The following is a 23,510-nucleotide window of genomic DNA, read 5'->3' as shown; positions in this document are numbered from 1 at the left end:
ACCCCCTCCCCCTCTATTGTTTTACTCTAATTCTAATATGAAAAAAGTTCTCTCTATAATTCTCGTTTACCTAATTTGAAAAGCTTATACAATTTGTTTTTTTGCGCGGCTGAGTATAAAGTAACAATTTTAAGTAGCGCAGCTACATAATGATTAGGTTATTACATCGTACGTCTATCAGTCACTCCTTTTTTTCTAGACCCTTATGTCTGTAATCACTCGGTTGCTCTTTCTCTCTTCTCTCTCTCTCTCTATATATATATATATATATAGTTTCATGACATTATAACAACATTTTTTAACAGTGAAGTTACTTACAAACATTATTATTCTTGTTATACTTATATTTTAGTGAAGTTAACCTGGCAAAAAGTTTCAAAATATTATTATTTTGTCAAAATGAGATGGAAAATAACTTTTAACCTTCATAGAGTTATGTAAAAACAAAATAATATAGGACACAAAAAATTCGCAAATTTTATACAAATGTACATGCATGTATGTCAGCTGAGATCTCTTAAACTACTGACAGATCTTAATAAAACTTTGTGACAAGATGTATAAATCTCGGAATCGATCTAGCGCCCCAGTTAATTGACAAATTTTTATGAAACTTTAAATTTAAATTTGTTTAATCCCTAAAATTTTCAGCTGTCAGTTTTTTATAGAAGTCGAGAAAATCACGTTTTTCCCATAGCGTTACGGACGGACTGACGGACTGACTGACGGATGAACAGACAAAGTGAATTATAGAGTATTCGCTACTAAAAATAAATTGATTAGAATATAAAGAAAATTGTTGTAAACTCGTTTAATATGAACGACAAATAACACTTTTTTTAATTTCTACGCTTTAAAAAAACAGATTCTAATATACTTTAATTAATGATCAGATTTATTTGTTACGGACGGACAGACGGACCGACACTAGATGTAGATAATCTGCAAAATCATTGATTAAAAAGTTTGGACACCACAAGAATAGAAACAACCAATCAAAATTCAACCAAAATAACCCACAGGTTTTGGTTTTAAAACTTTGGGTGCCAGTAAAAATTTACAAACTATTGTCCCCTCCCTCCCTGATAAAGATTGATAAAAAATATTGTTCAGGAACTTAAAAAAGATTTATCAACAGACAGTCAGAGAAGTCAATCATCAGCAAGGTACAAATAAAATTCAGGGATCTAAAGGGATAAGACAATGGCCAATAAAGTGATGTACATCCTCAATGATGATAAGCAAAATTACTCCTTCTGTAGATTAAAATTAGTGGTTGAAACGTTTGGACACTCTTTTAAATGAACCAAGCAATAAAATTTTATAAAATTCATCACAATTGATAAGCCAACGAATATCAAAACTTTATTATAAGTCTTTGGAGACTAGTATAATAAACAGCCCATTGTCTCCTTCCTCCCTGAATAAAATTAGTGTCCTAACAAAACAACAACAAAAGTTGTTTTTTTCTCTTTTGTGAGTTAAGATCTTGTTAACAACTTAAGCGATAGAGTTCTCCTTTTTAAAGAAGCTTAAAATAGATGTAGGGATGGTTTTAGGCTTTTTAAATTTAATTGTTTTGAGTTGTTTTTAAGCTATTTTTCTGTTTTACATTGCAGCACAGAGGAGGAGAGAGGGCAAACATATCCTTAATTATCCAAGGATATATTTTAAAATAGCCTAAATCCATCCCTAGACCTATAATAAGCTCTCCTAAAATAGGCTCAGTGGTTATCGGGATCTTAGATGACAAACAAAGAAACCTTAAAAAATTATAATTAAATAGCACGGGACAAGTGTCTCAAAAAATCAGCCATGTGACGTCATAAAATGAGGGATTATTCATTTCTTTTTTAGGGGTTTTTTCCCACTTCTCCTCTATTCTCCCTCCTTTTTATGACGTCACATGGCAATTTTTTGAGACACTTAATTAAATATTTGTAAACTTATTTTAGCAAGGGAAATTTAGTTGTTTCTAAAACTTTATCTAATTTGAAATTCAAAAAAAATTTACATTTTGTTTATAGATCTTTCAATAATCTGTAATTACACATTTCAAATGTAAATCACAAACACGGGGAATTAATTTTAGATAATGATACTATTCAAAACAAGGATGAAAACATCCATAAGTGTGAAGCTAAATAAGTTAGACAGATGGATAAGGTTTATGTACAACAACATTGCCTTGTGATTACTATTGCAAAATTTAATCAATTTTGATGAACACAGTAATAGTGTCTGACTGATTATGACGTAACAAAAAAAATTAGCCAATGAGAGGCCGTTATTGACCAAAATGGTAAAATTTATAGTGGCCTCTCATTGGCTAATTTTTTTTTGTTACGTCATAATCAGTCAGACACTAGTACTGTGTTCATTTTGATAATAATTTCATTATTTAAAAAATAAAACAGCTTGAAAAATGAATGCGGGGACTTTTAGGTAACGATTAAAAGAGTGCTATGCTTTCCAGATTACACCTCTGTAGCTAAATCAAAATTTGAATTCAATTTGACGATTCTAAAATGCCTATATTTATGATCAAAGCTATCAGAGCTTAATTTTGGAAAAGCTTTGCTTTTATAAAAAAAAAATTGTCTTACACGTACTTTTAAATTTACTTTTAAACTTGCATTAAATTTTAAATTTAATCATGAAATGTTAAAAATGAACTTTAAACAAACAACAAATCTTTACCTAAATATCATGTAATATTTTATTTTTAATGAACTCCTACGAATATTTAATACTATTATGAAAAAAATGTTTTTATTTGTCCGTTAAAATCCCGCTAACCACTTCATTTCTGGTATGCTTTTAGGGTAGAATGTGTATTATAGTTTTAGGCTGTATATTTTATTCCATCCCCCCCCCCCCTTCTGAAATACAGAGCCTCTAGCATCTAAGGGCTCTGTAAATGTAGGCTAAAACAATCCCGCGACTTTAATTTAAATAAAATAGCCTAAAACCATCAAGGAACCCAAGACAAGCTTTATAGAAAGGAGAACTAAAACTTCAGACAAAACTACTATAATAGGATACTTAATAGATATATGGAGTAACTATGGAATCTGAATTTTGTGTTAACAAAATAGGAAAAAATATATAAATTCTTGAATTATAAGTGATTATAAATATTTTTGGTTCCAATTCTAGAATGTGAATTTTAGAAAACTGTCTTATCTAACCCCAAAAAAATATCATTAATTATTAATTTGAAATAATATTTTTAGGTTTGAAGAATCCGAATCTTGTCATAAGCCGGACCTGACCAAAAACTCAAATTATTTCACACAAGTTATCAAAGTCAGCTGGAATATTATAGGTAAACATAGTGTGTTGGACATTTAATTCCCCCCCCCCCCCCCCTATTAAACAAAATTTTAATGATAAAAAACACAATTTTATTTAAAGTCCTATTTTCCTTATAATAAAGAAACAGGATGTCCATATGTCTGTTTGTTTGTACCGAAGGAACTCGCTTACATCCGATTTTTTTTAAAACCAAAATTAAAAATGGGACTTTTTATTTTTATATCTAAAATCTAAAAGATCGGGTTTTCAACTACCCCCTCCACAAGTGCCCCTAGATGCCTCTAGGGGGCGTAGCCACTACCATCTTTTTAAAAACCTACCAATGACCATTATAAATATTGCGTGAATAGTCTAGTATATTGGTTTAGAAGTTAGCGAGATCTTATGGTACAGACACGGGACAGGCAGACAGACAAACATTCTCAACAATTTGTTTAGAAGAGATAGGAGAATAACATATTAAAAGTTCTTCCCAAATGTGTTTACATTTAAAGATTAAAGTGGAGGAGTACATTTTAAAATGTCCAATTCCTACATATTAATAACTAGCGGCTTCGCCCCTAGCCTCTAGGGGCTGTGCCCTAAGAGGTAATTAAAAAAAAAATCAAAATGAAGTATTTCTGGTGCTGCCATTTATTGTGAAGTAACTGCCTAAAAACTTTTTTTTGGAGGGGGGGAAATTTTCATTTTTGAAAGTGTTGGGGGTGTTCCACCCCCCCTCCCCCACCCCCAAGAAAATAGCTCTAATCCACCACAGGACCAATAGGTATATACCTGAAGAGTAGAATCCGATCGCTTTAGTGGTTACCAAGATCTTAAGGGAGAACGGACATACATCATTCTACTTTGTGTTATAGATAAAAGATTTAGTAATTTATTGTTACTTTGAATTTAACAAAACGTTTGATAAACTGTTATACTAAGGGATTGGACAATGGATGATAAATTACCCTTTAAATGTATTTATCAGAGTTATTGGTGGAAAAGTTTGGATACTGTTGAGGTTTAAAACTCCACCACCTTAATTGAAGCAAACAAATGGTAGAAACATTGGGGAACAATGAAAGGATCTTACGGGATAAGACAATAGACGATAAATTGGTGTACATCCACAAAGACAAAAACAGAATTACCCCTGTTAGTTTGAGACCATCCAATCAAAATTCAATAAAAGTACCCAAAGATTTAAGTCAACGAACTTTGGGTACTAGAGCAATTAAAGTTATGATCAAGAGTCCTGTCTCTCTCTCTCTCTCTCTCTTTCTCTCTCTCTCTCTGATATCATACATATAAAAAACAGTTACATGAAAATACTGATTATAGTATGATAATTATGATTCTATAGAAATTATTAATCTTTCATTGTATTGTAATAACTTTTATATTTGATGATATAATCGAATTGAGGATTTAGTAAATTCAGAGAGAAAGGGGACAATAGACTGCTTATTACACTAGTCCCCAAAGTTCTATAATAACGTTTTTTATTCGTCGGCCTAACATCTTTGGGGACTTTAGTGAATTTTGATTGCTTTATTAAGTTGAGTGTTCAAACGTTTCAAACCATTAAATTTTCGCTTTAGAAGGGTAATTTTGTGTATCATCATTGAGGTTGTAAATTAATTCATCGGCCATTGTCTTATCCCTTTAGATACCTGAGTAAATTATAGATTTTATCAAATAAGAATTATAAAGTACATACAAAAACCAGGGATAACAAAAACAAGAATAAAAAAATGATTAGTAGCAAATCATGGATATACAGACAACGTTATTTATAGAGTAAATATTCATTTGTCATAAGTCAAGAATATATTCATTTCTATAAAAAGACACCTTTCACATATGTATGTTACTCATATTAAGATATATTTTTTGCATGACTGTACACTGGTATTGGTTGTCTTTACCAAAAATATGTAGTATATATCAAATAGCTGCCAAGAAAATAGATTTACGGACTGTCTGATTGACAGTTTTTAAAAGAGAAAGACAAATTGAATTATAGAGTAGTAACACGAACGAGAAATGAAATAAATATCCAATGATGATAAAGAAATTACATTTTTAAATTCAACGAATAAGTTAACGTGATTATTTACAGTCCAACCTCCCCTCCCTTAATTATTCAAACCTTTCAAATTTTACTGATATATATAACGGTTAGGCAGTATATCATACAGTCGGACACACGCTAAGACTAGAAAATCTTTAACAATAATGATTTCCAAATAATGATAATAATAAATTTTCTTAGTGGTAAATAATTTCTGTTGGTATTTAGTGAGAATTATGAAGTAGGGTATTTTTTTCAGGACAAAAAAACTTACTACTTTATATAACAGGACTAGAGGTCATGCCCCTAGCCTCTATAGGCCATTTTCAATGGGGCAAGAAAATATAATAAAACCATCATAGAAGGTATATGACTGTTCTGAACACAGTAAAAGTGTCGGACTGATTATGACGTAAAAAAAAATTAGCCAATGAGAGGCCACTATAAATTTTACCATTGGTCAATAATGGCCTCTCATTGGCTAATTTTTTTTGTTATGTCATAATCAGTCCGACACTTTTACTGTGTTCGACTGTTCTATAAAAATCTGAATTTTAGTTTCATCAATCATCAAAATAAACCTCACTTCTTTATATAATCGGATAGATTAGATAGATAGGTCTTAATATGCCAGTTCTAATGATGTACGAACTTTCCTCGTGTTTCTAACATGATCTCTCAAATATTGTTATCAATTATAATATTTATTGGTGTATATTAATGTGACAATAACAACTTAATACTTTTCCAGTGTGGCTTCAAAACCGATTAATATCCGGTGGATTAGAATCTGTTCTCAGCCATACTTAAAAATTATGTCTAGCATCGTATTATATCCAGTTTCTACGAGTATAAAAATGTACTAAAAAAAATTTGTTTTAATCTTATAATTATACTTTTTATATATTCGCGGAAAGCTGTTTATAATACGATGCGAGAAATAACTATTCTCATCACTAACAACTATGATAGTTTGTCCAACAAGTGCAGTGGCGTGCACAGCGACTCACCGGGGGGGGGGGGTGGATGAATCCATTCGGAGGTAAACAAAGGGGAAGGTTTATCTTAACTTTAACCAGAGATAGAGGGGACAATGGACTGTTTATTACACTAGTCTCTCATGTCTTTTGATAACGTTTTCTTATTAGTTTATGAATAATTTGTTTACTTAGTTGAGTTTCCAACCGTTTCAACCATTAATTTTAATCTACAGGGGCAATTTTGCGTATCATCAATGAGGATGTACATCAATTTATCGGCCATTGTCTTATCCCATTAGATCCCAGTGTTTTAACAGCTCCCTGCCATTGTTTTTGTATTATTATAAACTATATGGACGTAATAAATATATAATGTTTTGTCTATTATATATCTTCAACTTTTGGTTTTTGTAAACTACTTTTAGTCGAATTTGTATGGTTTCGAAAAAACAACATGTTTAAATTCGACTACGGACATTATGGTTATAATTTCATAGTTGCTTTCCATATCATATCTAATTTACAACGGAATAATCACCAGAGAAAGATTGACATTGTTAGGACGATTCTAACTTGTCAAAATAATTATCAAAGCTGTTAAAAATTGTACTGTGAAGACTGAAAGGGTGAAATAAATACATTAAGAAATGTGATTAATGTTATATTAATTATATTAATGGTTTTATAACTAACCCAAGATTAATGATTAATCTAGCAAGTTGCAGGGATTCCCAGGGATAAGCCAATGGATGATAAATTATTATACATCCTAAACCACTGATGATATTCAAAATGAAACCCTTGTGAAAATCTAAATTATGGGATGAAACGTTGGGACAATATTAGTTTGGAATCAACCAATCAATATTCAGTAAAGGTACCCAACGAATAAGATAACGTGGTTATACAACTTTAGGTGGTCAGTATGATTTAGAGCCCATTGTCCCCTCCCTCCCTGAACAAACATGGCTATCATAATTACAAATACAAACTTCCTTCTTTTGTAGAAATCAAGGAAAATTATGCCCATAAATATCGCAGTTTACATACTAACAAAGTATATTTTGTTCAGACCAAACATTATGATGGATATACAAAAAGTGTCATGTGACGTTATAAAAATACGTCTAAAAAGGAAGGATGATAGGAGAAGTGGGAAAGAAAACATCTAAAAAACGAGATGGATTAAAACGTATTTTTATGACGTCACACATGACACTTTCTATATCTCCGTTATGACTAATTGAAAACTTACTTTCTTTTCTGAAAAATACAAGTTCTATAAATATCGCAGTTTATATATTTACTAAGTATATTTTGTTTAAGGTTTATCATTAGTGTATTCCTAGACCTATACCAAGCATTACTGTAAAGGAAAACCTCGCGACACACAGGAATACACACAGACAGAAAGTTAGACATCCTGTTACTTTTATATAAAGATAACTCTTTGACTGAATTATTTTACTCAATTATACACCTTTGAATAATATTTATCTTTCCCACCAACTTTGTACAAGTTACCAAGGATCATAATGGATAAGACGTTAAATAGATGTAAATCTACAATGATGATAAACAATAGTGCCTTTCGTGGCAACGCCCCTTAAGGGGCGATTCGTCGTATTTTTAAAATGGCTTTTGATAGGTTATTTTAGGTTAGGTGATTGCCTCACATGGTTAGGCACTTGGCCCCGTAGGGTTAAACCCCCCCGCAGAGGCTAGAAATAGGAGAAAAGCTACTGTGAAAAAAACGAAGAATTGCCCCTTAAGGAGCGTTGCCACGAAAGGGATTTTACCCCAAATTCCTCTCAGGGAAAATAATTGCTTGAAAATATTGAACACTACTAGAACGTAACCAACCAATCCAATTTTAGCCAACGAATAAGATAATTTGGTTACAAAATTTTGGGTACTAGTGTAATTTACAGTCTATGTATTCTTCCCTCGTTGACACGTAAGAGTGATTGAGAATTAAATAAGACTTGTATGATCGTTCAGACATTAGAAAAACTTTTTATCTTCAATATCTACACTTTTTAACAAGCAAAACTTGTATATACAATGTTTTGTCCATCAAAACAATAATTATAAAAAGTTGGAGACAATTTAATTGTTATTTCCTTAAGCTTAATACGGTACATTTCCTTAAAGTTTCCATCGATCACTAAAGGGGTTCTATAAGGGGGTCCTTACCCTCTGGGGCCAATACCTGCAGTACCCGAATCTTTCCTTTTTTGATGCATTTCTCAATATTTATACAGGGGGGGGGGGGAATACATCATTAATTTTATATTTATTGCGTTGTCTCCAAAAATAGCTGGCTTTTTTTAAAAAGTGCAAGCTGACAAATCACATAACAAATTAGGTTGCATTACTGTGGCAATAGGGGTACAAATTTAAATTTTTAGTTTTGAACCTTTAAATTCAAGCAAACAAAAACTATTTACTATACTATTTTTAAAATGAAAATCTTATTTATAAGCGATCAATGGGGGCTCGGGATGGTGGTGGTAGTCTACCCCCAAAATAGTTATAAACCTTCCCTGGACATGTAAATTGAAACCATATCGGTTCAGGAGTTAGCGAGATTCTTCAGTAAAAAACAAACAGACACCCTGTTACTTTCATGTAAGAATAATGTGTACATAAAATACACGGGAAAACGTCTCCAGCGATAATATAGGAATTTAATACTCAATATTTAGGACAAATAGTAAACATTTTGCGTTGAAAATAGTAATAACAAAAATACGTCTTCGTGTGGGATGTGGGTATCATTCAACACCCCCCTTAAAATTAAAAAATGGTAGGGCTGTTTTTAAACTCTTTTTTTTTATAAATTATTAAATTTTTTTGATATTTTGTTATTCTTTTTTTTGTTCTATATAAAATTATCTGTTAGTCCATACATGATTTCCTTGTACTTTGCTACTTATGGTTGTTGTCATCCTTGTTTTCATAATTTGTTATAATTAATTGCAGAGGGTGGTGGCACCGTAACCCAAAATAGTTATAAACCTTCCGAGGTCCTATCAGAAGCTACCCTGTAAAGCACAGATATTAAATAATGGGAAGTTCCAGGGGCGATTTCTCTTGAAAGGGTGGTGGTACCGCCCTCCGAAATAGTTATAAACCTTTCAAGGGTCTTTTAGAAGGTACCCAGTAAAGGAGAGCCATATCGGTACAGTGGTTAAAAGATCCTTAGATACAAACAGACATCTAGTTACTTTATTATAAGGTATTATGAGGATTAATTGTTCAAATTGATTGTAGAGGCCGAGATACTGAATAATGAAAAGTTCCAGCTGGGCCACGATATTGAAAGATTTTATGAACTCCATCAACAGCTGACTATGGATGATCTAGCTAGGAGAAAAAATACTCATTCACAGGTAAACAAATAATTATTTGACTCCAATATTTCCGACAGTATGACATAAAGTTTTGTGCTTTTCAAAATAGTGCTTATCGAAAACTGACCAGCTCGCCTTTATCAAAAAAAGAAATTTGAAAAGAAGGTAGGGTAACTCAGTTATCAACAATACCTAACTTATTCCTGTTTTGTCTCCATACGAATATTTTTAGAGAAGCTCTTTATAGTCACGCTTGGTTTTTTATTAAATGAATAAGTTAGGGTACAATGTTTGGCACTTTCGATATAAGTAAATGATAATAAAAAACCCATAGAATGCGATAATAACTTCAGAAAAATCGAAGAAAATAGTTTTAATACTTAAATAACGTTTTTAAGTTTTTCTTCAAAAAGTTTAGATAAGATGCCTTTAAAAGTCGTCTATGATTTTGTCAGGGATAAAGATGTAACTTTAAAATAAGAATTACAACATATTTTTTCAATTAGTACAAAGTAAAATTTTGAACATTTTATTGATCAGTATATTTTTTAAAATGTGAAGTAGAAACCTGAATATTTTATCATGAAAATTGTGTTATGATTTGATTGTCTGCTAGATTACAAGAAAAAAGATACTGACAGTACTTGTTGGTTCTTTAAAAATAATTAGGTAGATTACTTTCAGAACCCCTCTTTTTGCAACGTTATTTCAATAGAACAGAGCCGTAGTCTTAGTGTACTCAATATCTAGACAGCCAACCATTGTTTTAGAATTGTTCAATTTTTTTAACTTATGATAAAAACAGAATTAATGGTATTTTTGTAAATATTATACCTCCAAGAAATGGCTATACTTTTCAATCATATGTTGTGTGATATTTAAGAGGAATTATTTTGATATAATGTCATTAAAATATTCGTTAAAAAAAGTGCTATTCTAGCTTATACTTTACATTTTAATGTGTATGATAATTCAAATAAAAGATAATGAAGATTTATATTATATTTAATTGTTATAATTATAAAGAAAAACCTGGAAACAGTAAAAAACTGACTTTATTTTATTGACGTAGGGAAAATTTTGTCAAATATTTGAATATGAAAACAATATAAAACAAAATAAATTATTTTTAATATAGTCACAAAAAGGCTTAACGAGTTTAGGAAATATTTCATTCACTAATCATGTCATTTAAACTCTATTTCACAGAATACAGTGTAAAAAGATGTTCTCGTTTTAATTTTAAGTAATTTGAAATGCATTTTAATACCTTTTAATGATTTATTTTTTGAAACATCTTTTTATAAAATGTTATTGATTTTTGAAGTTATATGTTAAAATGTTTTTAAATTTTGTTAACATTTTGTTTTAAATGTAGAAAATTGGTAATTCTAAACATTCAAAAAATGATTTTATTAAATTTTCATCACTTAAATTGCATGTTTGATGAAATTTTCAACTGATAATTCAAGAAAAATCGTTTAAGTTTTATTATATTTTACTTTGAAATGTTAAAAAAATATAATTATTGTCAAAAATGTGGAAGTTATACTTTCCTCAAAAAAAGACCTAAAACATGCAAATTAACACGTGTAATGAGATTTTTTTTCTTTCAGGTTTAATTTTAAGTAATTATTGATATTTTTTGTAAAAAGGATTTTATATAAAAAGTTTTAAAACTCGAGTTATGTAGTGGTTCTAAAAAAGGTTGCGAATTTATGCAATTTTCTTGCAAAAAAAATTTTCTAGGATTTTAAAAATAGCAAAGGGTGTTATTAGACGTACTTACAGATACAATTGCAAAGTCATTTTGGCCAAACACTAAAATAAAGTTTTGACATCTGAGGGTCCAACCGTGTAGTGCCTATAAAAAAGGCACAAATCAAAAAGCTTAAAAATAAGGAGGTTGAAAAGATACATTACATTTTTTTCAATTTCTGAAAATTAAGTTCCTAATCCATAAAAGCCTGTCGTTAGAGAGTAAGTCTAAACCGATTAAATGGATTTGTCAACAAAAGAATGCTTTAATTATCTTTCACAGGAATAAAAATTACTTCATATGGTTTTGATGGACCACACTTAAGAAGTCCCTCTTTCTTCCCCTCCTCCTCTCCTGTAGAATTTAGCTATAGTTTTAAAATTAATTTATATCAATTAGACTTTAGCAACGTATTTTAACTTAAAATTGTATACCTTAATACCTTGGGGCTTTCACTAAAACTTATTTTTGACCGTAAATTTTAAAAATTCTAGCATCTGCAGGAGGCTCCAATCCTGCGGGGGCATATCCCTAGCGGGTCCTTCCACCCTTTACCTAACCTAACCTTAACGCGTTTCCATAAAAAAAATTTTGTGGTCCAGATTTAATTTTTAAAAATCCACAATTATTTTAAAATAATATTTGTTAAAAGCGAAACTTTTCTATAATTTAGATCAGTATGTTAGTGCGATTTAGTAATAGAAAAGCTATTTTACAAGAATACCCATCTTTTCATCATAACTTTCTCTTTTGGTTTGGTCGTTGTATTTTGGTTACAATGTTTAGACTGGAACTAAGCTTTAAACATTTTTAGATCATCTAATTTAAGCAGGTCTAGAAATCAAATGATCGTTTTGAATTTTTAATTTACATATAAATAAGAGATTAGTTCATACTTTTTAAAGAGAATATTACCCATGTTAAATGTAAATCTAAGGATTCTGTTTCTATATTTTCTAAAGAACAGAAAACCACATTAACCATAATTCTTAACATCTAGATTCACCACATTTAATTTGTTCATACCTTGGATTACAACATTCATAGTTAAGTATACAGAAAGTATACAGAAAAAAAAATTTATTTTTTAATTTTTTTCTTATCGAGATTTCTCTATCTTTTTCGATTTTGGAATAATAACACTGATAAATTACTCACTTACGAAGTGATATAGAGCAGTTGATTTTTGAGAATCTTCATGAATAGTAGCAGAAGCCTCACAAAAATTTCCGCTATGATCTATAAGTTATGGATAGCAAAGGGTGAAGTCATAGAAAATTGTATTTCTCCCAAAAGTATTACGGACGGACACACATTGTGAGTTTTTATTGTATTATCGCTACTATACAATTACAGAATACAATACCTATTTTACTACAGTATAATGGCAATGATAGGTTTATCAGGGAGGAGGGGAGGGGGGGGGGGGTATATTGGACTGTTTATTCACTACTCCCCAAAGTTTTTTTAAAAATTCCTTATTCGTTGGCTTAACAACTTTGAGGACTGAATTAAATTTTGATTGGTTAAGTCTAATTGTAATCTACAAAAGGGGTAATTTTGTCTTCATTAATGTGGATGTAAATTAATTCAATGGCTACTGTCTTATCCCTTTAGATCCCTGGCTTTTATCTTAGTTGACTTTATTGCTGTTTTTAATTGGTCTAGACCAAATAAAAATCCTTTCAACAAATTGTCTAGTAGAAATAAAAATCAAATATTTTTAATTTTGTAAATGTTACCTCTGCAAAAGTATATAAAAAAGATCAATTCATTTCCAATTGGTCTATTTAATACTTTATCAGAATCACTAGTGGAACTCTAGTTGTGGGGAGTCGACCCACCCACTTTCAATAATAGTTTTGAAATAAAAAATAAATCAGGGATTTTTTCAAGGTGAGAATTCTCTTGGGAGGGTGTTGGTTCCTTCACCCAAAAAAGTTAAACACCTTCCCTGGATCTTCAAGAAGTTCGCTGTAATGTAGAACCATATTGGTTTAGCGGTTAGCGAGATCCTTCTTTACAGACAAAAAAAGCTTACTACTTTATATACTAGGTGGATACTAAAAATTAATGTAGATATTTTTGTGAAACGCCGGTTTCCCTTAAAGTGCCTAATCGAGCAATGAAACCCCTGTTATTTTGAAATAAATTGATAATAAGTAGGGAGGGTAATTTTTTGTACCTATATACCACGTGCTAATATTTATTATACTTTCAGGTTTGTTTAGTTCGTGTGATCAGTAGAATAGTAAAGTAAGTACAAATATATATTTATCATTATAAAAAAGTAATAGGATGTTTGTCTGTCTGTGTGTTTAGCCAAGGATATCTCTAACCAACGAATCAATGTGGTTCTCCTGTAAATCGAAGCTTATTATAAAACTATTTTTGATTAGGATAATTACCCCTAAACTAAATTTGAAAGTACGACTTCGCTACAATGCTGTTTAGATAAAATAATATAAAAACAAGGATGACAACATCCATAAAAGCGAAGCACTGAAACGGTAGAACAAACGGACATTAACACCTGTATACTGTCATAACTGAATAATCATAATATAAATGTATAAGAGTCAAAGCAAAATTGTAGGTAACTTTGTTGAAAAACTGCTTGATTCAGGATAATGTTTATGGACATACTTACATTTTTAGGACTTGATTATAGAGTTGCTTCGCTTATTAAATTATACTTTGTTGTCCCAGGAATTAATATACCGAAAATCAGATCAATCGGATGATTAGATCACATAAAAATTTGTTGTTAAAAAAGTAAAAAAATCAACATGTTTAAAATGGACGTACGGACATTTTGGTGATGATTATAGAGTTGCTACGCTTTCTAAATCGTACCTAACTACTATAGGAATCACCATGCAAAATTTGAAATCGATAGGACAATTCTAACATGCCAAAATTAACGAAAAAAGCTATCCGTTACGGACGTACGGACGGACGGGCGGACGGACGTACGGACGGACCGACCCTAATTATAGAAAAGCTTCGCTTTTAAAAATTATTTGCTCGTCCAAATAGATAGTATATTTTTGTTATATTTATTTATGTATATGTCTTGGTGTGGTTTTTGGCTATTTTCCTGGCCTTTCCCAGCAAACCAGTCATCCACTAGAGGCTGGGGGGCGAAGCAGCTAGTACTAAACTAAAACAGCTGCTGCTCTAGATCAACCAATAATGGTGGCTGCTGCTAATAAACTATTTTTGCAGCTAATAAATTGCAGCTGCACTCAGCTGCAGCAGCCAAGCCCAATGTTAAAATGGATGACTATTTGTTTTTGAGAAAAATTAGCGCTTTCACACATTGAGCAATAACACCCCCACCCCCTTATTTAAAAAATTTTAAATAAGGTTTGTAGTTTTTCGTTTGTTTGTTCATTATTTTGGGTAAGGTTAAGTTACATAATATTGGGTACTGGGTAGCCCCCTGAGGGTTTGGCACATTAGGGTTAGGCATAGGAAAAACACTAGCCTTCCTTATCTTTATAGTTATAGTTAAAAAGATAAGGGAGGGGGAGAGGTTATTAGTGATTAACAGACACTTTGTGTAAAATCACCGAATAATTTGTGAGCGAGAGAGATAATATTTTTGAGAAACCTTTGAATTTATAATAAGCTTCGGGAATAATTCATGTTCAAATAATTCCAAAAAGTAAAATATATTGGAAACATAAAAGAGACACAAAAAACAAGGTTGACAACATCCATGTAAGCAAAGCAAATTAGACAAACAAACAATAAATCTATAGTATAGATGTATTGTATATACAAATAATAATATTCCTGTCACTATTGGTTGATTTAAAAGACCCAATTAATAGTCGGCTCAAGATCCTTCGGATGGGAATATATAGTAATTTTACCCAATCCATCCCCGTCTAGTTTTGTACTCTAATGGACAAACTACAGCGGAGCTTTTAATATATATAAAAGAAGCCGGTAATCATTTAGAAATAGGACCAAAATTCGTACCAATTATTTAGTAATTAAACTTTTAGACATAAATATTTAGATGCTTCTTTAAATAACATAGTGCCTGATCGTCCGTGAAATCACCATTTAAATAAGATAATTCTTTATTTATTGATTAGGTGTCAATTAATGCCCTGAAAAGGATATACCGTCTTCCTGGTAATGAGTATAATGTTTCTTTTAAAGTATCCCTTATTGTTTAAAGAATCCCCACATCAAGTTTAATATGATGGGATGATTCTAATGTGACAAAACTAATGAACAGTTTATGAATTACGGATGTACAGACTAATGGGAAATAAAGAAAACCTTCGCCTTCGAAAATTGCGCAAAAATTTGAAATTTAGTGATGAAAGAAAATTGAATTTTTAAAGTTTATTGCAAGTAAACTAAGTTAACACAAATTACTTTTTCTATAATATGAAAAAAATTGTAAAAGTGCTAAATTTATTCCACTAGTAGCCAGGGAAGGGACATTGGACTGTTTATTTCATTGGTTCACAAAGTCTTATAATAACGTATCCATATTCGTTAGCCTAACAAACTTGGGGGCTTATAGTGAATTTTGATTGGTTTAGTTGAGTATCCAAACGTTTCAACCACTATTTGTAATCTACAGAATAAGTAATTTTGTGTCTCATCATTGGGATGTACATCAATCTAAAAGCCATTGTCTTATCCCTTTAGATCCCTGATTAGGAGCAATATTTAACATTTTTTTTTTAAATTAGTTAAATCTTTTGCAGGCTTAAGGCTATTTCATGAAAAATTAGACCCTAATTGTAATGGATGAACTAATAGACGAGTAGCTTATAAGTAGACATAAGAGAAAATCATGTTTTCCAAATAACTTTACGGCATACAGACCTACCTATGTAATTCTTAGAACAAATAGAGTACAACAACAACAGTCTAGCTACCAAAAAAACAACCCCCTCCCTATAGAAAAGATTGAACTTTAAAAAGTTATTTGATTTTAGAAATCGGATCAGTAATATTTGACATAAAGTCACTTCACATAAATTCATTTCACATAAAACGTTTCACATAAAGTATCATTTGACATAAACTCATTTGACATAAAGGTACATTTGACATAAAAACGTTTTACATAAAATCATTTTACATAAAGGTCCATTTGGCATAAAGGTACATTTCACATAAAGGTACACTTGACATAAAGGTACATTTCACATAAAGGTACACTTGACATAAAGGTACATTTAACATAAAGGTACACTTGACATAAAGGTACATTTGACATAAAGGTACATCTCACATAAAGGTACACTTGACATAAAGGTACATTTAAATAGTGGATGTAAATATTCTTTTTTCTCTCCCTGAGGTAGTCATTTTTTTCCCTAGTATCTCATTTATTTCCTAGTATTATTTTTTTCCCCGAGCATGGCAACCGGTGAACAGAATCTCAGTTCTGCACCACAAGCCTTGCCCGACTGAAGTTCCCATGTCTATACAGTCATATTTATATGAAAATATTTTTAGAAGATTTTTGAACTTTTTTTTTGAAGATTTTAGAAATTTTTATTTATTATTAAAAGAAAGTAAAATTACCTCGGGGAAAATCTTCCAAAAAAATATTCAAAAATCTTCTAAAAATATTTTCATATAAATATGACTGTATAGACATGGGAACTTCAGTCGTGCAAGGCTTGTGGTGCAGAACTGAGATTCTGTTCACCGGTTGCCATGCTCGGGGAAAAAAATGACTTCCTCAGGTACACTTTGAAATGTATCTTTATGCCAAGTGTACCTTTATGTCAAACGTACCTTTATGTCAAATGTACCTTTATATCATATGTACCTTTATGTCAAATGTATCTTTATGTGAAACATTTTTATGTGAAGTGTACCTTTATGGCAAATGTACCTTTATGGCAAATATTTTTATGGCAAATGTACCTTTATGTGAAAAGATTTTATGCCAAATGTTTTATGTGAAATGAATTTATGTCAAATGATATTATGTCAAATATTACTGATCCTTAGAAATCTGGATAATCCGCACGCAGTACAACATTATCTTCATTGTGTTGGCAGACTTCACCAGTTAGCAGGTTACTACCATCTCAATTTCTTATATAGGTCAATTATTTGTTGGTGATTGTTGCCTCCCATCCCAGGGACCTTATGAAGGGTCATATGGTGCTCCACATCAAAGTGACCATCGAGCATTAGACCATTCCCCGCATTTTGGAAACTGAAAGAAATATTTTCTACCCATGCAAGGGGCCCTTAACCTGGGGAGTTATACTTGCGAAGCACTAAACCCTGTGGGGATATCCAATACCAAATATAACCGAACCTAGAAAGAACAAAAAGTAATAAACTAACAATAAACTATCCCCTACCTCATAGACGTCCAAGCTTTTTTTTCTGGGTGGGGTAAAAAATTTTAGGGAGGGGGGGTAATTCGTATTTGGGGGGGGGGGGGTTTAAAATCGCGCTGAATTTTTTTTTTTACCCCGGGGTAAATTTTAGGGGTAAATTTTAAATGGGGGGGTAAAATGAAAAAAGATTTGGGGGGGGGTAATCGCCCCATTACCCCCCCCCCCCTTGGACGTCTATGCCCTACCTATTACTAAAATTAGTACGTTAAGGGAATTGAATTCTTATATTACATAACAAATTCCTACAATACTTTTAATTTACTATTACAGGTGTAGACATAGAATTTCTGGATATATCTGGTTATGCCTTTTGTGAAGCCTTGGATAGTATAGAACAACATAAAGACTTATGGAGTCCCCAGGTTGGTATATTCTTGGATAGTATAGAACAACATAAAGACTTATGGAGTCCCCAGGTTGGTATATTCTTGGATAGTATAGAACAACATAAAGACTTATGGAGTCCTCAGGTTGGTATATTCTTGGATAGTATAGAACAACATAAAGACTTATGGAGTCCTCAGGTTGGTATATTCTTAAATAGTATAGAATATAAATACTTATGGAGTCCACAGGTTGGTATATTCTTGGATAGTATAGAACAACATAAAGACTTATGGAGTCCCCAGGTTGGTATATTCTTAGATAGTATAGAATATAAAGACTTATGGAGTCCCCAGGTTGGTATATTCTTGGATAGTATAGAAAACATAAAGACTTATGGAGTCCACAGGTTGGTATATTCTTGGATAGTATAGAACAACATAAAGACTTATGGAGTCCTCAGGTTCGAATTTATTTCTTCAACAATTTCCGGGTATAATCCTTTCGTGACAACGCCTCTTATCAATACAAATAGACATTCTGTTACTTTATAACAGCCGCGACTAAGCCATTGATTTAAAACCGTTTGGATGATTTAATTTTTTTGGAAGAGAGCTATTGCAATGATTGAATTGGGTTAAGCTTTCAGCTCATTTTTAAACTTGTCAAAGGTTGATTTTCCAAGGCTTACAGGCGGCTGATGTGCGGCTGCCAAGCCCTGCTTTTAACAGTTGATCTGTACATAAAAGAATCATCATGTGTGAGTTTGAAGGTAGTTTTATAAAAGGTGTGCCTTCGATTTCACCTACTATAACAATCGCAAATGTTTTGCACTACATCATTCTGATTATTTCATGATTTATGATACTGTACGTAAGTGAAGACACACCCACAAAACCATTTTCATTTAATTTCTTATTCATGTCAAATTCATACCTACACAGTTTCTTTCTAGTTAACTTTCTCGTGTTTTGATTGGAGCAGACAACTTTTGTATAACTAGGGTCTGTACATCCGACCGTCCGTCAGTGTGAGATTTTACAATTTTAATCATGGATCTAAAGGGAATAGATAATGAACGACAGTTTATTGTTTTTATGCGAAAGAAAATGACATCATTTGTAAATTTATTGAAATGTTTGGTACGGCTAGATTTAACCAACCAATCAAGCTTTGATAAAAGTACCTTTTTTAGCCAACGAAAGAGGAAGCACCCCCTCACTCTAATATTTTTGTTTTTTTCCCTACTATTTCTCACCTTATTAGTAACGAATCCACTCTATAATTCACTTTGCCCGTCTGTCAGTCCGTTTGTTGTATACGGCTGAGGCGAAGTGTAATTTACTCGGATATTCATGATCTAAAGCTGTATGTTTATGGGTAAATTAGTTCTAACACATTTATAATTAATTTGTCTACTTATTTATTTTGAAATTTATTAAATGGTCCATTCTTTTTGTGATTATTATTGTTTTTTGTTTTTTTTTACAGTGCGCTGCTCGTGAACAAGATAATCCTTGTTCTCTACATATTTAGAACATAAAAAGTAGTAAAACTAAATGAAAATTGTAATAAAATAAGGATTATTACATTTATGGGTGACAAATTCAACAAAAAGATCAAATTTATAGTATAGATTTATAAGCAGACAACTACCTGGATCCCCCCTGTTATATACCTTTTTCGTCTGATAGATAATTGCTTTTTGCTCTTTTGTAGCGACTTGGCTGTGTTAATATTCCCGACATTATTGGTTGATTTATATAGACCCAGTTGAAAGTCGACACAATGTCCTAGGAAAGGGGATATACAGTTATTCAACCCCTTCCCCTTTAGTGTTTTACTCTAAAGTAAATGTAATTCATTTGGGTCAAAATATTTAACTTAAGATTACTAAGAAATGTATTATTTTTATCAAATCTATAACTGAAATGAAAATAATATGGCAAATATAATAAGCAATCAGCACAGACTGACGGACCGACAAAGAGTAAATTGTAGAGTATTTTTCAAAAATTGAAAAAAAATCTGTTTGGGAATTTCTGAATCTATGTATGTAACTCTTTAATAGTTTTATAAATACACGAAAATGAACAACAAATTATAAACAAGAATTAAAACATCTATAAGTAAAATTCACGAATGGGCAACGGACAAAGTTAGTTATACAGAAAATATAATGTGGTTAAAGAAAATAAAGAGAGATAATAGGTTTTTTTAAGGGTCAAGCTTTTTACAGTGCCTATAAAAAATGACTTCATACTGGCCTATTATTGGTCAATTGAAATATACACTGGCCTTTAATTTGTATATTTAGTCTGTGTATTGGCCTATCATTGGTCATTTGTATTGTATGACGTCATATTTGATAGGTACTTTAAAGAGCTCGGTATGGGTATCTTCACCAAAAAAAACTTCACCAAAAAAAACAGAAGTCAAACTTAAAAAGTAGTAAAGAGAATCATATTTTCCACATAGCGTTACGGACAGACATAGTTTCTACACTAAAAATATAGAGCAACATTAAACTAATTTTATTCAGCTTATCAGCACCAAAATGACTGTGAAACGAGCGGATAACTTGATGTATTTGTTTAGGTGAAAGGAACCTGGAATTTGTTATTTCTTATGATTGTTAGAATGATGAAGGTGAGATATGAAAACTAATTACAAATTCAAGTTCAAAACTCACATTCAGAGGCGTGCGAAAAGTGTTGCTCGGTGGTGTAAACAAAATAACATTTACATTTGATTGTTATTACACTGGTATCCAATGTTTGATTCGCATGCTCTCTCATTTGCTGACTTGAAAACTTTGTTAACATCATTAAATCTTTATTGTTTGGGCAGTGTTCAAACTTTTTAAAACAAATTATCTATTCTAAGAATAAAAATCAATTTATTGTCCAATGTCTTATCCCATAGGATGCCTATGGGGTATAAGATTCCCTTGATATAATTTAATCTATAAACCCCCAAAGTTTGTATTAATGAAAGGAGAGTGTGTACCTATAATGATCAGAGGGGTTTAAAAGTATTTGTTCTAACACCCAGGGATATAAAGGGATAAGACAATAACCGATAAATTTATTTACATCCCCAATGATAACACACAAAACTACCCCTTCTGTAGATTAAAATTAGTAGTTGAAACGTTTGAACACTTAACTTAAAAAAACAACCAATTAAAATCCAGTTAAAGTCCCCAAAGTTGTTAAACAATCGAGAGAAAAAAACGTTAATGTAAATTTTTGAGGACTAGTGTAATAAACAGTCAATTGTCCCCTCTCTCATTGTCTATCACCGCCCCCCTGACAAAATATCTGTGCACACAACCAAATTTACTCTTTCATAACTTCTAACATTACATTGGAAAATATGTTTCCCCAACTTTTTAAATATTTATTTCTTTTTTCCTATTTGAAGTTTAACTTAATTTAAGTTAGCCCACAATACAAGTTATTCAATTTTGATTGAATAAGAAAATTTGTATTGTTGGCCATGGGGTATAGGGATAAACAATGAATTATATGATAGCTATTGATTCGAATCTCGGTAAAAATTAACGACGTTAAAAGGAGGAAGATGACTAAAGTCCCTCCACAGATTATGACGTCATACGATAGAATAACCAATGAGAGGCCAGCATAAATGTTACCATTGGTCAATTACAGTGTATACTGGCCTCTCGTTGGCTATTCTATCGTATGACGTCATAATCTGTGGAGGGACTTTAATCATCTTCTATAAGGAGTACCTAGGAACATCGATACAGATATCAATCTCTTATTATCGGGAGAGATGAAGGTACCCAAATCTTTAAACCCATTACCTTTTTTGTTAGATTAGATGGTTCTAATCTAAAAATAAATTTTTAATCAATTTTAAACTACAGAAGTCGTAATTTTGCTTATAGTCTTAAAGGATGTATCCCTTAAGATCTCTGATTATAATAATATTTAGGAAGGATATGATGAAAATATACACAAAAAGCTTTGCTCCATATCATTTGAACACAGGTAATTATGAATGGAAAATTCATCAAAGTGCCTTTTGGTCACTGAAATCCTCCCTCTTTTTGAAAAAAAATGAGAATAATAGGGGGGGGGGGGGGGGGAGGTTTGCCAACAAGCAGCCAAAATTCAAATTCTTAAATTTTCGATCTGATCTAACCAATATATCAAAACAAATAGAGCAGAGAATAATATTATTGTAATCTTACAAAGTTATAAATGAATATATCAAAACAGTATACTATACTACAATATTGAAATATACAGTATTTTCATTAAAATAATTTCCAAAATATAGATTAAAACTACAAATTTGAAATTCTGAATCATGGAAAGAGAACAAAGTATTGGGTTTCGTCGTATTTTCACACTAGCCTTTAATAGGTTATAATAGGTAGGTAAATGTTAGTGATTTCTCCGCGGGGTTAGAGCCTCCCGCAAGGTGCTAGAAATAGGAAAAAAGCTACTGTGCGATAGCTCATCATTTAATAATATCATTTTATTGAAGAAATAATTTGCTAACATAACTTTTTTTTTGCAACAGAATGTTATTTAATAAAACAAAATTTATGAAATAACTTCTTTTATTTTTAAATATTTTAGAAATTTAGTATCTGATGTTTGGAGTGTGCTACAAGAGAATGCTATCAAATATGTCAGCAATACAATGTTTTTACCTCTAATAGTTAGGTAAGTTTCAGGGAGGTTGCTACCTCTAATGTTTTTACCTCTAATAGTTAGGTAAGTTTCAAAGAGGTTGCTACCTCTAATGTTTTCACCTCTAATAGTTAGGTAAGTTTCAGGGAGGTTGCTACCTCTAATGTTTTGACCTCTAATAGTTAGGTAAGTTTCAGAGAGGTTGCTACCTCTAATAGTTAGGTGAGTTCATAAGGAAAAAGGATAAGAGGATGAATACTCACCCCCTTTTCATGGTAAAATACTACTTCCCCATCCCTAAATTTTTAAAGAAAATGTAGCAGACGAAAATCAAAAGCCGCCCAGGGCTTTTTGTATGTCAATCATAAATAATAATGTGAATAAAAAGAAAAGCAATATTTAGCAAACAGCCGTGGGCGGTCAGAATCAGCTGAATATTTATTATGAAAAAAATTTCCCCCTTTTTAGAAATGAAAGGATTCATCTTTCATGCACAAATTTTTTTAAATAAAAATAAATTCTTTGTAATTTTCAATTAAAACATTAAATATCTAAAAGTAAAAAGTAAAAAAAATATTTTTTTAGATGTTGTTATTTTAGTATTTTTTATATTTAATAACAAAATTTTCTTTTTATTTTTGATTTA

At 31.3% G+C, this 23,510-nt stretch overlaps 1 protein-coding gene across 1 annotated transcript in view; it reads left to right on the top strand.

Annotated features, from left to right (window-relative positions):
* The first annotated feature begins 1,116 nt into the window (after positions 1-1,116).
* The window catches only part of LOC145328705 (uncharacterized), a 34,371-nt gene continuing 11,977 nt past the window's right edge, over positions 1,117-23,510 (top strand). Inside the window, exons 1-9 of the mRNA XM_080172505.1 lie at positions 1,117-1,166; positions 3,237-3,328; positions 9,631-9,749; positions 13,691-13,725; positions 17,470-17,537; positions 18,141-18,232; positions 20,793-20,843; positions 22,158-22,213; positions 22,811-22,897. Of these exons, the coding sequence (XP_080028631.1) occupies positions 9,711-9,749; positions 13,691-13,725; positions 17,470-17,537; positions 18,141-18,232; positions 20,793-20,843; positions 22,158-22,213; positions 22,811-22,897 (428 nt within the window). The 5' untranslated portion in view covers positions 1,117-1,166; positions 3,237-3,328; positions 9,631-9,710. The remainder of the gene's footprint in view (positions 1,167-3,236; positions 3,329-9,630; positions 9,750-13,690; positions 13,726-17,469; positions 17,538-18,140; positions 18,233-20,792; positions 20,844-22,157; positions 22,214-22,810; positions 22,898-23,510) is intronic.

The sequence above is a fragment of the Acartia tonsa genome, chromosome 9 (genome assembly GCF_053477335.1).
Source record: "Acartia tonsa isolate MP-2025a chromosome 9, ASM5347733v1, whole genome shotgun sequence".
Lineage (NCBI taxonomy): Eukaryota > Metazoa > Arthropoda > Copepoda > Calanoida > Acartiidae > Acartia > Acartia tonsa.
Note: the sequence above shows the minus strand (reverse complement) of the source record. Positions and strands in the feature narration are given on the sequence as shown.